At 47.6% G+C, this 14061-nt stretch overlaps 2 protein-coding genes across 3 annotated transcripts; both read left to right on the forward strand.

Moving 5' to 3' along the window:
* The first annotated feature begins 717 nt into the window (after nt 1–717).
* On the forward strand, nt 718–2662 carry LOC136491514 (anthocyanidin reductase ((2S)-flavan-3-ol-forming)-like). The gene is made up of 6 exons (XM_066487842.1): nt 718–964; nt 1131–1297; nt 1395–1595; nt 1700–1859; nt 1958–2177; nt 2271–2662. The coding sequence occupies exons 1-6, from the start codon at nt 841–843 to the stop codon at nt 2419–2421; spliced, it is 1023 nt and encodes a 340-aa protein (XP_066343939.1). The 5' UTR covers nt 718–840; the 3' UTR covers nt 2422–2662.
* A 7681-nt stretch (nt 2663–10343) lies between these two features.
* Nucleotides 10344–12254, forward strand: LOC136491516 (anthocyanidin reductase ((2S)-flavan-3-ol-forming)-like). 2 transcript variants are annotated; one of them, XM_066487843.1, is made up of 6 exons: nt 10344–10557; nt 10717–10883; nt 11004–11204; nt 11396–11555; nt 11648–11867; nt 11971–12254. In XM_066487843.1, the coding sequence occupies exons 1-6, from the start codon at nt 10434–10436 to the stop codon at nt 12119–12121; spliced, it is 1023 nt and encodes a 340-aa protein (XP_066343940.1). In that variant the 5' UTR covers nt 10344–10433; the 3' UTR covers nt 12122–12254. The 2 variants fall into 2 exon arrangements, with proteins under 2 accessions (XP_066343940.1, XP_066343941.1); XM_066487844.1 differs by having other exon boundaries at nt 11648–11889; nt 11971–12110.
* Nucleotides 12255–14061: the final 1807 nt, after the last annotated feature.

Raw genomic sequence — 14061 nt, forward strand, 5'->3', positions numbered from 1 at the left:
TAGCACATATCTAAACCTACAATGGACTAATTTCGCATTTCCTTGTATGTGTGGAAACCATGACAAAGTAAAAGAAATAGTATCAAAAAATAAAATTGTTTCCCTAGGCTTGACTAGGAGGCTAAATGGTCAACAAGAAAACCCTTACTTTAAAGGCATCGATTTTAAACATTTGGCCCATTGAAGCAACATCAGTCATATATCACCGCTCACAATATGGTGAAAAGGAATAAAGGATTAAAGTAGCAACTGGCTCCCAAGCAAAATGACTATGACAATACTGGCATCGCACCACAACCGGAGCTCTCTGTGAATGCTATTATGAGTTTATGACCCTCTAAGTTTCAAAAAAAGAGTTTATGACCCTCTAGGCTTACGGCCCAAAGGTGTTGCAAGTTCTTGCTCTGACAAGAGGTTAAGAGTCTTGCTCATAATCTTTTCATAGTCCTTAATGCCCGTCACTTTTGAATATAGCACCAATCCGAGAACTGGCCCGCCGGTGAAGACGATTTCCAACCGTCCCTCTTGAATTGCCAACGGTTGAAGCCTTTGCGTGCGAACTGGACACCTACCAACCGGTCAAGCGTTCCCTCACAAAAACCAACCGGTCAAGCGCAACCTACTGAAGTGTGCACTGTGTACGTACTCCATGATAAAATGCAGGCTAGCTCCCGTGTCCAGACAGTCACAGCTAGCCATCAGCAAACAGAACTCACTGCTGCATGCAATCCTAGAGAGAGAGAGAGAGAGAGAGAGAGAGAGAGAGAGAGAGAGAGAGAGAGAGAGAGTGGGCGAGTTCTCATTTTCTCCTTCGCCAGGCGGAAGAGGAGGTGATCGGCGATGTCAGGGGGTGGCAGGAAGAAGACGGCGTGCGTGACCGGAGGTAATGGGTACATCGCCTCGGTGCTCGTCAAGACGCTGCTCGAGAAAGGCTACGCCGTGAAGACGACGGTCAGGAACCCCGGTTCGTTCCGTTCTTCCCTAGCTAGTTTCCACACTTGAGCGTGAACAGTTGCAGTTTGTTGTGATCCCGGCCGTGACAAAACGGGATAAGAATTGTTGACAGTGTCTGGTCGTTTATGCTCTGAAGTCTGAACGTGCATGTGTATTATTGTGATTCTGAATCCCAGACGACATGGCCAAGAACTCCCACCTCAAGGACTTGCAGGCGGTCGGCCCCCTGACAGTCCTCCGCGCCGACCTGCTAGAAGAAGGCAGCTTCGACGAGGCCATCGTCGGCAGCGACTACGTCTTCCTCGTCGCCGCTCCGGTGAACCTCCATTCGAAGAATCCTGAGGTGCGCAAACGTCACCACTACCTACTTGTGAGCACCACCCGTAACGTCATTTTCACCTGCTCCTTTGCTCAAATGTGGTGGTGGTGACTGATGGCAGAAAGAACTGATCGAGCCTGCTGTCCGAGGAATCCTGAACGTCATGAGGTCGTGTGCCAAGGCAGGGACAGTGAAGCGCGTGATTCTGACCTCGTCGGCGGCTGCAGTCGTCGGCAGGCCGTTGCAAGGCGGCGGGCACGTTCTGGACGAGGAGTCCTGGACCGACGTCGAGTACCTCACTGCCAACAAGTCCAGTCACTGGGTAATATAGTAACACACATAAATACATGTCCTGTCCCCGTTCTCGTTCGAATCGGAAGAATGGCATGCTGATGACGAGCATGGCACCATGTGCTTGCATCGCAGGGGTACGGGGTCTCCAAGGTGCTCGCGGAGAAGGAGGCGTGCAGGTTTGCGGAGGAGCACGGCATCAGCCTCGTCAGCGTCTGCCCCGTTCTCACCGTCGGCGCAGCACCTACCACAAAGATGGACACGAGCCTCCACGCTAGCCTCTCCCTGCTATCCGGTTGCTTCCAAATTCCCGTGTCGCCTGCTACATACATATCCGGTTGCTTTGCACACTACACTACCGCAGTGCATCTCATGGTTCACCGAAATTTGCAGGCGACCAAGCAGCGTTCCGCGTGCTGAGAGGAATCGAGATGGCCACGGGCTGCATGCCGCTGGTTCACGCCGCCGACCTGTGCCGTGCCCAGATGTTCGTCGCCGAGGAGGACGCGGCCGCCGGGAGGTACATCTGCTGCAGCGTCAACACCAACATCGTCGAGCTCGCTCGTTTCCTGGCGGACAAGTACCCGCAGTACACCGTGAAGACAGATCTGCTGTAAGAATCGGCCGGCTTTCACGTAAAGCTCTCTGGATTCTGGAACATATTTTGCACGGGACAGATCAGTGACCGAATGCTGGTGCTTTGCAGCTCCTCCGGCGGGGTCCTTCAGAAGCCGAGAGTGAGCCTGTCGTCGGCGAGGCTGCTCAGCGAAGGGTTCGAGTTCAAGTACGAGACGCTGGACGAGATCTACGACGACGTGGTGGAGCAGGGCAAGGCCCAGGGGATTCTGCCCAACTGATACTTTCTTTGCATTGGCTTCCGTCCATAACCAGCTGAAGCGATCGAGAGCACCAAATAAAATAGCAATGAAGTTGGGAAATAAATAAATTTGTTCTATCTCTATGCATACAGCATACGGTAGCTGAACTGGAGAGGTTCGGTCAGTTTGTGTGAAAGTGGGCTCTGTGGGTTTCAGTGCTCCTACAAATATCTATATATCTTTTTTTTCTATTAAAAAGGCAAAAATTCTCTGCTCCAAATCTTCGTCCTGCACCATCCACTGTTACTCCTACAAATGCGAGTATCAGAGTCTAACCTGAATTCCCTATGTCCTGCACTTTACGTGTTCAACACACCAATTACGTATTACCATGGCCTGTACTTTACATGTTCAAGACCAATTACTGGAAGAACTGCCGGCATACAGGACCCAGTCCAACTCAAAGGCGTCAATACAAAATAGAATAGAACTAGGTAGGACACGAGTTCTATTAAACAAGTGTTACTATTTGTATAAAAAAGGTAAAAAAGCAAGATAATAATACTATAACACTAAGAAATGAATTCTAATAGGGTACATATTCTTTTCCGAATACAACTAAGAAATGAATTCTAATAGGGTACAGATTCTTTTCCGAATACAGCTACGTTCATCTTCAATACTCATAACGACATGATTTTACAGAATGAAAAAACACATTGCCAGCAGGGTTCCAGATTTGAGAGCAGAAAGCCATCGGCTCCAAAAACCAAGCAATTAGAAGGCAAGACATGGCACGCTCTTCCCGTTCCCATCCTCGCACGCTCTTTGCTTGGAGGTCGGGGCGACTTGCTTGGGAAAAATGTTGTCCGGTCATTTGTCGTAGGAACGGGAGGGCGGACGTCGGATGGCCGCGGCACCGGTGGCCGGACGTTCGCGGCACGAGTGGTCGAACGGCCTTCCGTGCCTCGCATCCCCCGCTCTGTCGCTTGGTCTCGTGGTGCTGGTGAATGGTGGCGGTAGACAGAGCTAACGACGACGGCGGCACGGTCCGCCGTCGCCATCCGCACGCTAGTGTGGGAATGCAGTGCAGGGAAGGCGCCTAGATCGCTCATGCCGCCGTCCGCTCTCTGGGGAAGGCAGGTAATTTGTAGCAGAAATGCCCGGCTGCGGGATAACGGGAGATGAGAGATCGTGAGGAATCTGGGCTGTAGGACGCTGGGGGCTGGGTTTTCTTTGGGCACGATTGGACCGGCCCAATCCAGATCCAAAAAAATTAATTATAGTTAATCACCCTGGTGCTTTAAGATTCGTGCAATATTGTAAAAAAGGACCACCGGAGCAAAACTCGTGTGGTGTGTACTTATGGTGTATGATAAACATGCACTTTTATAGTTTGACTCAAACAAATCGATGATCTAGATTAGTGTTATTTTCCCTTGTCTTAGAGACTAATAAGTAACAGCGACAAAGTATTTGTTAAAAAAAATTATCCGTTCACGGACATCAAGCAACTAACAACCATGAGAAGAAAAAGGCCGTGCAATTTTATGAGTAGTAGGAACCAGACAAAAGAAACAATAAAGACGGTAGAGACAAAAAAAAAAAAACTAACATGAGCTACGTGTCCTTTTCCACCCATCAATCTACTGATCAGAGCAATTAGCCCAGGCAAGTACCGGCGCTTGAGCCATGCGCTCGATTTCAGTCGCCTGGACATCGACGCGCTTGCCTGCTGGTACAAGCAGCTACTCAGGGCACTAACCAAACATACACGAGGCAAGGTGCTGGCAAGGTCCAGACCAGGCAGTTACATTAATTGAGCCTTGTTAAATATCATATCATTTCTATTGCACCATATCGCCCAATGGAACAAAGTGCCACTAGAACATGCTACGCCCTGAAGACGACAGATGGTCAGGAACCCCGGTTCGATTCTTTGATCTCCTCTCGAGTCCAGTCTCGTTTTGTGGCCGTTCCTTTTTCGCAGGATACCTTTACTTTTTGGCATATGCTCCGATACTCCTCTCCTAAAAATTGCACGTATCTTAAAGCAGCCAATTAAACTAATTAAATATTTTATTAATTATTTTCTGTCCGAATCACGGTTGGACGCAGCCCAGAGTCCAGCCGTGACCCCAACCACGTCTCCGATTCTCTCTTTTCCGTGCTGCTCCGTTTCTCCATCGACGAAGGAGACGCTGCCGTGCCGACCATTCTGGAGCAGCGGCAACCGGCCGACCGAGCGAACGGCGGCACGCCAGCACACCTCTTTCGTCATGTGCTGGCAGCCTCTGCCTCCGACCGCTTTTTCACCGTGTGCTGGCAGCCGACAAGGAGGTCCGGCTGCACCTTTCGATTTGGCGTGAGGAGGTCCCTTAGCCATATGCCATTTGTTTCCTTGCCTGTCCTGAGACTTCGAATATGCTAGCTGCAGCTTTTGTGTAAGATATTTGTTTTTTTTTCCTCCAAATCGAGCTATACTGACGTTGAGCTGCTTTCAGCTCATGCAGTGAATGATTCTAGGATTACACAATCCATTCAGATAAGAGCATCAGTTGATGGAGACCGTTAGGACTCTTGCACTATATTATCAAGAACTTGTTGAATGTCATCACTAAAATGCTGTTTTGACGACAGGCTTTCAGCCTTTTGGACATAGTTGAATAGCACTGGACATTTTTCTGGTGGTGAGCAGTTCCCGCGCTATCTCCTTCTTGGACATCCCGCCTGATGCCTACAAAGTGTGCAAACAAAGAAATTGTAGGCACCAAGCGGGGGATGTTCAGAACCACAACAACATTTACAATGCTACATATTAGCATCATACCTGGAAAAGGGATGAATTTGAAGAACACACGCCGTGTTACAGAAGAAATGCAGGCTTTTACTGTCTCATAAGCTAGATAACAGCGCCACAACAGAATAGACTGTTGGGATAAAAGGACAGAAACAATGCACAATTAATTCCTCATCTTGTGAAAAATCATGAGAACTGAGAAGAACATCTACCATCAGATCAGCAGCAGAAATTAACAATCACATGCACAATAGACACAACGATTTACGTGAAAAACCTCCTCAAGGTGATGAGTAAAAACCACGGGACCAACCGGTCCACTCCAAGCTTCCAAGCTTCCACTCTAATCAATAATAGGTACAAGGAGTCTTCTCTAAGCCTCTAAAGGATTACACCAGCAGTAACACATTCATCAAGTTACAAACTTGGCATCAACTATAACCACAACCTTCTAACAAAGAGGAATAACAGCAGCCAAACAGAGAAGTCACAGATTCTGTCCCCCTCGATAATCAGTTCATATCTCACAAACTATAATTCCACTGTGCATGAATTTTGGTAGGCAAGTAGATTCACAAGTCCCCTAACCACTGACCGTATTTTAACTCAATCGGACACCGTTTGACCACCCAAACAAATCATGTACCAAAACTGCTCTGTTCTGAAACTACAGTAACCCAAACTAACAAAACCCCTCTCAACCTTGGTGCTCTTCTCAACCAATCCTCAAACCAACTTAATAATCGAAGTACTCTAAGTGAGGAACGAGCTCACCAAGTTTGGTGCCAATCCAAGCACGTTCAAGCCTCCAATCACTGTCTTGAAGATGACCCGGAGGCTAGGTTTGGTTATATGCTTCCTAAGAAGCAATCTCAACCATTGATTCATAATCAAATCAACGGTGCACAAGCGTTTGTCTTGTGGGCTATTTTTGCTGGGCTCAATTTCATCCTCCATGTGGAGAGACAACCCAACATAGACTTCTGTAGCTTATCATCACCTAGAGCAATCCAAAGTCCACCATCCTAGGCCTCTCTGCTAGAGAATATGAGACGCAGCTCACGCAAGAAGATTTGAGGGAAGGGGTACCATGCCACCCTTGGCCCGCTCGGTGGTGGCACACCGCCGTCATCATCGATAGCCGCCGTCGCTGCATCACTCGTGCAAAATTGAATGGCACCGCTGGATCTCATATGCAATGGAATGGCACCGAACAAAGGGGGTCCAGAGGGAGATGGAGATCTGATCGACTTGGAGTTGTCCGTGGAGCAATGCCGCCAGCTACTAGCGCACAACGACATGAGGCAAAGCAACGAGCGGAATTTGAAACAAGGGGATCGGGGACGCGATGAGTTTGGCTTGGCTCTGGGCTAGGCACAGGCTGGGCTTGGACAGGTCAGGCCCACATGGGATCCAAGTGCAAAATAATTCAAAAATATATAATTATTTGGCTAGGGTGCTTTAAGATCTATGATTTTTTTAGAAGGAGGTGTACCAGATGCCTTATTTTTAGGAAAATAGGAGGGGTTGCCCGTACTAGGATTTATTAAAACTTTAAACAAGTGTACAAACATGCTTCATGAAACAAAAAGGAAATAAGGAAAATCAGCAGAATTACAAAAAAAGCTTTGAGCCATAAATGAAGTGAGGGTTTGATTTTCTCTTTTGCTCTAAGAGTAGCTCGAGCAAATTCCTCCTTGAAGATATCTTTGCATCTTTGAACTGAGACCGATCTTCCATGAAAAATGTTGTAATTGTGGATGATCCAAATCGCCTAGGACAAGGATACCATAATTTCCATGAATGAAAGGCACATTCAGTTGGGGTTTGAAGCACAATAGAATAGCAAATGGATCAGTCAAGCTGCCTATGTCCAATTGTAGTAGACTCCAGCATTGAATTGGTCACCCGGCAGGATAAGAAAGATGGGTTAGATTTTCCTCAATCCCCAGCTAACAAAACACACAACTGTAATCCTACAAATGCATATTCTTGCGCCTGAGAATCTTTCTTGTGCTCAACCTATCCTTGAGGAGAAGATAGAAGAAAATTTTCCTTTTGTTCTAACAGGCCGACTTCCACAACCATCTATAAACAAGTTGAATTTGTCTATGACCCACAAGATGTTTGTAAACCCTCTGAGAAGAGAACAGATTAGGTCCCTAGGTATAAACCCATTTTTCTGGTTCACTGGTAGTATGAAAGTTCAGAGTTAGATTGAAGTCTTGATACTACTTGAAAGGCCTCCTCTGAAAGGGGGAGATGGAACAAGTTATGTAGAGGGTAATACTGTACTGCATGAAAGACTGATAAGTTTCTGTTCTTCACATAAGAAAAGAGCTCTAGGTATTTGGCACTTAGAGCCTCCCTAGCCCAATTGTTAGCCCAAAGATAGCAGGTAGAACCATCAGCTAACTGAATAGAAGCTAAACCTTTGAAGGAGGATAACAACTTAAGTATGTCCCTCCACCAGAAAGAGGCTCTCTGTATTGACACTAGTAATTGACCACTGGAATAAAATTTCTGCCAAATAAGTTTCACCCAAGGTATATCAAGTCTATTGTAGAACTTATGCAAGTGCTTCATCAGTAAGCTTTCATTATGTTTCTTGGAATCAAGTACCCCTAAACAACCCCACCCCCCCCCTCATCCTTGGGTAAACATACCATAGGCCAAGTAGCTTTAGGCTCCTTTTGGAAGCAATGGGGAGCAAAACCCATGGATGAAAACCCCCCACTAAGAACTAAGATAATATCTAAAATGATATCCCCATGGATTTTTCACCCTGGAAAAAGTCCGGGATCCCGGAGGGATTGGAGTTTCCAAATTAGGCCTTAGGTGGTTTTTTGTTATTGATGTCATTGCCACGCCAAAGGCAGTGCTTCCTCAATTTGTCAAGCTGCTTGATAACATTTTTAGTGAGAAGATATGTGCACATAGTGAAGGTTGGTGGAGCAGTGAAAACTACATTAGAGAGCTCCAACCGACCTACTTGACTTAGAAAATTGGATGTAGCTAGCAAGCCTCCTTTCACATCTAGAAACTAAGGGCCAGAAGTCCACCACCCGAGGTTTTGTCAAACCCAATGGGAGCCCAAGATAAGTGAAGGGCAGACTTCCTTTAGAACACCCAAAGGTATTAGCCAAAATATTGAACCTGTCATCGATACATCAATAGGGACCATCATAGATTTTGTAAAGTTGACCTTGAGGCCCATAGATTCTGTAAAGGAATTCAATAAAACCTTGAGAAAGAACAACTGCCTGGCACAACCTTGCATGAAAATTAGGGTATCATCAGCATACTGAAGTACTAGGAAGTCTTGACAATGATTAAGTGGTAGTGGAAGAGCAAGAAGGCCCTGATCTTTGACAACATTCAAAAGGGACCACAACAAATCAGCTGCCAGCACAAACAAAAGTTGTGACAGGGGTCACCTTGCCTTACGCCATGCTTGCAACGGAAAACCTTGCCAGGGACACCTAGGATATCTTTATTACTATACTACTACTGAATGCAAAGATAACAAAGATGTCAATAATTTGAATGCTTTTGCTTTTGACGAGTTAGGAAAGAATTTAAATGGTTCAAGAATCTAGGCAACAAGGGACGAGTCCGTCCCTAGGTGAAATATTTCTCACAGATCCGACTGACCCATGTCCCTCAAAATTGAGGGGACGGAGTTGTCCCCAGTCATCGTCATCACTTCTTCATCTCATGTCCTTCTTCGTGCTCAAGCTACCGGATGCGACCTTCTTCGTAGAGCTCCTCATTGTGTTGTTTTCTTCGTCGAGGTCCGAGCTATGTCGTCTTCTTCGTTGAGCTCCCGACGACACTGTGGCATCTCCTGCTCAAATGGAAAGGAGTTGGGAGGCGCAGGAGGGCGGCCCTTGGGGAGGCAGCGGGCAGGTACAGGGGCACGCCTGACCGAGGGCTGGTGCGAGTTGCTTGCGATGGCGTGACGATCGAGGGTGGCATGGCTCGTGGACAACAACGACCGGGCTGAGTAGGGCGCAGCCACGCGGTGAGGGCGGCGTGGCCCTAGGGGCAAAAACGATAAGGCCCACAGTGCATGAGTGGTGCGAGCACAGGACAATGGACGACCCAACACATGTGGTGCTCGTGGCGGCGGTGTGATGGCTCGGTGGAGCAGATGTGGCTAACGTGTGGGCCCTTTGAGTATCAGTGACTAACGGTGTAAAAAACACCATCCATCCCATGTAGTCTAATCCCTCCAACCAAACTATAAATTGGGACGATCACATCCCTTTCAACCAGACAAGAGCTGGGGTTGTCCCATCCTAGACGTCAACGGATTCATTCCATTGCACGTCGCCTCCAAACCAAACACATGTGAAGTGAAGGTTCCATCTGGATTGGGTACAAGTTGGATACTAATTTTGATCAAAAGGGAGGAGAAAAAGCCCACAATGAATCAATAACCCATAACTAAATTTGTTTTTTTATCATAGCACAGATGCAGACATCCATTCATGTACGTATTGAACCTACAATGAACTAATTTTGCATTTCCTCGTATGTGTGGAACCAGTGACAAAGTAAAAGAAATATAGTATAAAAAAAGATAAAATTGTTTCCTTGGGCTTGACTAGGGGGCAAAATGGTCAGCAAGAAAACCCTTACTTTATACTTTAAAGGCATCAATTTTAAACATTTGGCCCATTGAAGCAACATCAGTCATATATCACCGCTCACAACATGGTGAAAAAGAATAAAGGAGCAACTGGCTCCCAAGCAAAATGATTGTGGCAAGACTGGCACTGCACCGCAACCCGAGCTGTTTATTGATCGATGCCGTTATGAGTTTATGACTCTCTAGGCTTACGGCCCAAAGGTGCTGCAAGTTGTTGCTTTGACAAGAGGTTAAGAGTCTGGCTCATTACCTTTTGGTAGTCATTACTCATTAGTGACACAACCTGGGTGATAGATAAAATGCCCGTCACTTTTGAATGTAGCACCAACCTGTCTAGTATCTGTTCAAGACCCGTCGGTGAAGACGATGCCAACCGTCCGTCTCCAGTGCCAACGGTTGAAGCCTGTGCGCGCGAACTGGACACCTACCAACCGGTCAAGCGTAACAAACTGAAGTGTGTACTGTGTACGTACTCCATGATAAAATGCAGGCTCCTCAGTCAGCAAACAGAACTAACTGCTGCAATCCTAGCGAAAAATAATTAGTGGGAGAGTTCTCATTTTCCCCATTGCCAGGCGGAAGAGGAGGTGATCGGCAATGTCAGCGGGCGGCAGGAAGAAGACGGCGTGCGTGACCGGAGGTAACGGGTACATCGCCTCGCTGCTCATCAAGATGCTGCTGGAGAAAGGCTATGCCGTGAAGACGACTGTCAGGGACCCCGGTTCGTTCCGTTCTTCTTCGTCCCTAGTTTCCACACATCAGCGTGAACGGTTGCAGTTTCTTGATCCCATGACAAAACGGGATAAGAACTGTTGACAGTGACTGGTCGTTTAGGATCTGAACGTGCTGTGTATCACTGTATTGTGTTTGTGAACAACAGATGACATGGAGAAGAGCTCCCACCTGATGGAGCTGCAGGCGCTTGGCCCCTTGGAAGTCCTCCGCGCCGACCTGGACGACGAAGGCAGCTTCGACGATGCAGTCGCCGGCTGCGACTACGCCTTCCTAGTCGCTGCTCCGGTGAACCTCCATTCCAAGAATCCTGAGGTGCACAAACGTCACCACCTGCCTACTTGTCACTTTGTCAGCACACTTCTCTCCGATCTGGTATGGCACCCATAATGTGGTTTTCACCTGCTCAAATGTGGTGGTGGTGACTGATGACAGAAAGAACTGATCGAGCCTGCTGTCCGAGGAACCCTGAACGTCATGAGGTCGTGCGCCAAGGCAGGGACAGTGAAGCGCGTGGTTCTGACCTCGTCGGCGGCCGCAGTCTCCGGCAGGCCGTTGCAAGGCAGCGGGCACGTTCTGGACGAGGAGTCCTGGTCCGACGTCGAGTACCTCACTGCCAACAAGTCCGGTCCCTGGGTAATAGCACACAACTATACTGCACACATAAATGTCTTGTCTTGTCCTGTCTGTCCCCGTTCTCGTTCGAAACTGAATGTTCAAGTCCAGCAGATGGCCATTTTTCCCTACACACATAAATAGTGTTCGTTCCAGTCCTGAATGATGACGAGCATGGCAATGGCACCGTGCTTGCATTGCATACATCGCAGGGGTACCCAGTCTCCAAGGTGCTCTCGGAGAAGGAGGCGTGCAGGTTCGCGGAGGAGCACGGCATCAGCCTCGTCATCGTCTGCCCCGTCCTCACCGTCGGCGCGGCGCCTGCCACAAAGATCCACACGAGCGTCCCCGCCAGCCTCTCCCTGCTATCCGGTTGCTTCCAAAATTCCCGTGTCCCTTCTCTCTCACGTAGAGCTTTGCACTGCACTGCATGTCATCATGTCATGGTTCCCCAAAACTTGCAGGCGACGAAGCAGCGTTCGGCGTGCTCAAAGGCATCGAGATGGCCACGGGCTGCGTGTCGCTCGTTCACGTTGCCGACCTGTGCCGTGCCGAGATGTTCGTCGCCGAGGAGGACGCGGCCGCCGGGAGGTACGTCTGCTGCAGCGTCAACACCACCATCGTCGAGCTCGCCCGTTTCCTGGCGGACAAGTACCCGCAGTACACCGTGAAGACGGATCTGCTGTAAGAATCGGCAGGCTTTCACGTACAGCTCTGGGATTCTGGAACAACATATATATTTTGCATGGGACAGGTCAGTGATCGAATGCTAGCGCGTGCTTTGCAGGTGCTCCGACGAGGTCCTTCAGAAGCCGAGAGTGAGCCTGTCGTCAGCGAAGCTGGTCAGCGAAGGGTTCGAGTTCAAGTACGAGACGTTGGGCCAGATCTACGACGACGTGGTGGAGCACGGCAAGGCCCTGGGGATTCTGCCCAACTGATACTTTTCCTTTGCAATTGTCTTCCATCTATGACCAGAAGCGATCGAGAGCACCAAATAAAATAAAAATGAAGGGTTTTTTTTGCGACTTAAATAAAAATGAAGTTGGGAAATAAATTTGCTTTGTCTCTGTACATGTACGCTACCTCAACTGTAGAGGTTCAGTCATTGTTGGCTCTGCGTTTCTGTAGTGTTCCTGCATTTCTTATAAGGCAATAACTCGTGGAACAAAAACTTGTCGACCTGCATTTCTGATAAGGCAATAACTTGAAATGCGCAGGATTAATTTATATATATATATATATATATATATATATTTTTTAAAAAAAGTAAAAGCAGGAGCTCTGATGCTCAATTAAGTAGGAAAAAAAGAGTTTTATCATTTTATGTATAGAGGGCACCCTTGATGCCGGACACACCGGTCCTAAGGACCGGAGGAGAAACTCTCCCACGCTTGGTGGTTTTAACCTGCAAAGGACATCGCCATATGCCTTTGAACCATGTTTTCTTTGGTCATTGACGCCACTTGCTGCAAACGTTGGGTGCACATTCTAAAAAATCCTCGTATTTCTCTCCACGTACTATAAATTAGCATTCCATTGAAGCGTCTGGGCGGATATGGGCCTTGGGCCACCAGATTCATGGCCCTAGGCGTGGCCCAAGATATCCCTTATAATATTCTTAAGTTTTCTGGCCCAATCTGAAGTGACCGTAGTTATTGGGTCAAAATCACTACACTCTCAGTCGGCCCAGAGGAGCAGGAACGCTTCCCTTCCCGTCTTCCCGGTCCCGAAATGGGGAGACCCAATTCTTCGACTCACGTGCGGGCGTGCGGCGCAATCTCCTCTGTCTGCTCGGTTCCTTTTCTCCCTGTTTCCTCAGGCCCTAAGCGCCGCCGCCGGCCGCTGCTAGGATGCCAGGAGAGGTCAACGCGCTGGCTGCTTGGGCGCCTCACCGGGCTGGACCGCTGGAGTGATGAGGCCATCGGCACTAGGAAGGGTCGCCGCACATACTTTGTCTTGAAGCCGATTTTAATTAGGTAATAAATAAATTCTAAGTTTATACATTTATAAGCTTGTTTTGTTATCTATTGGTATTAGACTCTGTACGGAAATTATGGGCCTGTTCGCTTGAACTTATCAGCCGGCTTATCAGCTAGAATCTACAGTATTTTTCTCTCATAATAAATTAGCTTCAGCCGGCTTTAATACCAGCCGAACATGCCCTATTTTTATCCGGTACGAGTGGTATATATACTTTAATAGTGGCCCTAGGCATGAAAATTGGCTAGCTCCGCCACTCAGTCTGCGGTCATTCTTTGGCACCTTTCTCGTCGTCTCCTCCCACCGATCGACAATGCATGGCAGATCCTGTTGGGGTAACTGTATTGAAATTCTCCCAGGATAGCACTTGGCTCCAAACAGCTCTTGCGAAAAGGGCATAGTAAGGAGAGATGCAGACTATATCTAACAGTCCATTACACAAAACACAATGATCCTGATGTGTCACCCTCTCTTTTGCAGGTTGTTCGCCGTTAGGACCTTATCATGCATGAGTATCCAGGCGTGTACTTTGTATTTATTTTTCACCTGTGTTTTCCATAAGAGGCGGCCTGCAACATAAGATGTAATCCACGGAATTGTATTATGTATGCTAAGTGAGTGGAGTAGTTTTCCGTCCGCTGTCCATTTCCAAGCTATAGAGTCCAGGACGTCGAGCAACACTTGCACATTCTATAGCCTGACCCAAAGGGCGAAAAATTATTGTATTTGTATGGATGCTGTGATTCATGTCTAGAGCGATCCGATCCAGTTTTAGGATTAATTTATATATCTTAGGGAAAAGGATGTTTTTGTTTGGAACCCACATAAGAATAGCAAATTTTCAGTACAATCTATGTACCAAAACTTGATAATTTTCTATTTTCCAAAAAAATCAGAA

Source organism: Miscanthus floridulus, chromosome 11, assembly GCF_019320115.1.
Source record: "Miscanthus floridulus cultivar M001 chromosome 11, ASM1932011v1, whole genome shotgun sequence".
Lineage (NCBI taxonomy): Eukaryota > Viridiplantae > Streptophyta > Magnoliopsida > Poales > Poaceae > Miscanthus > Miscanthus floridulus.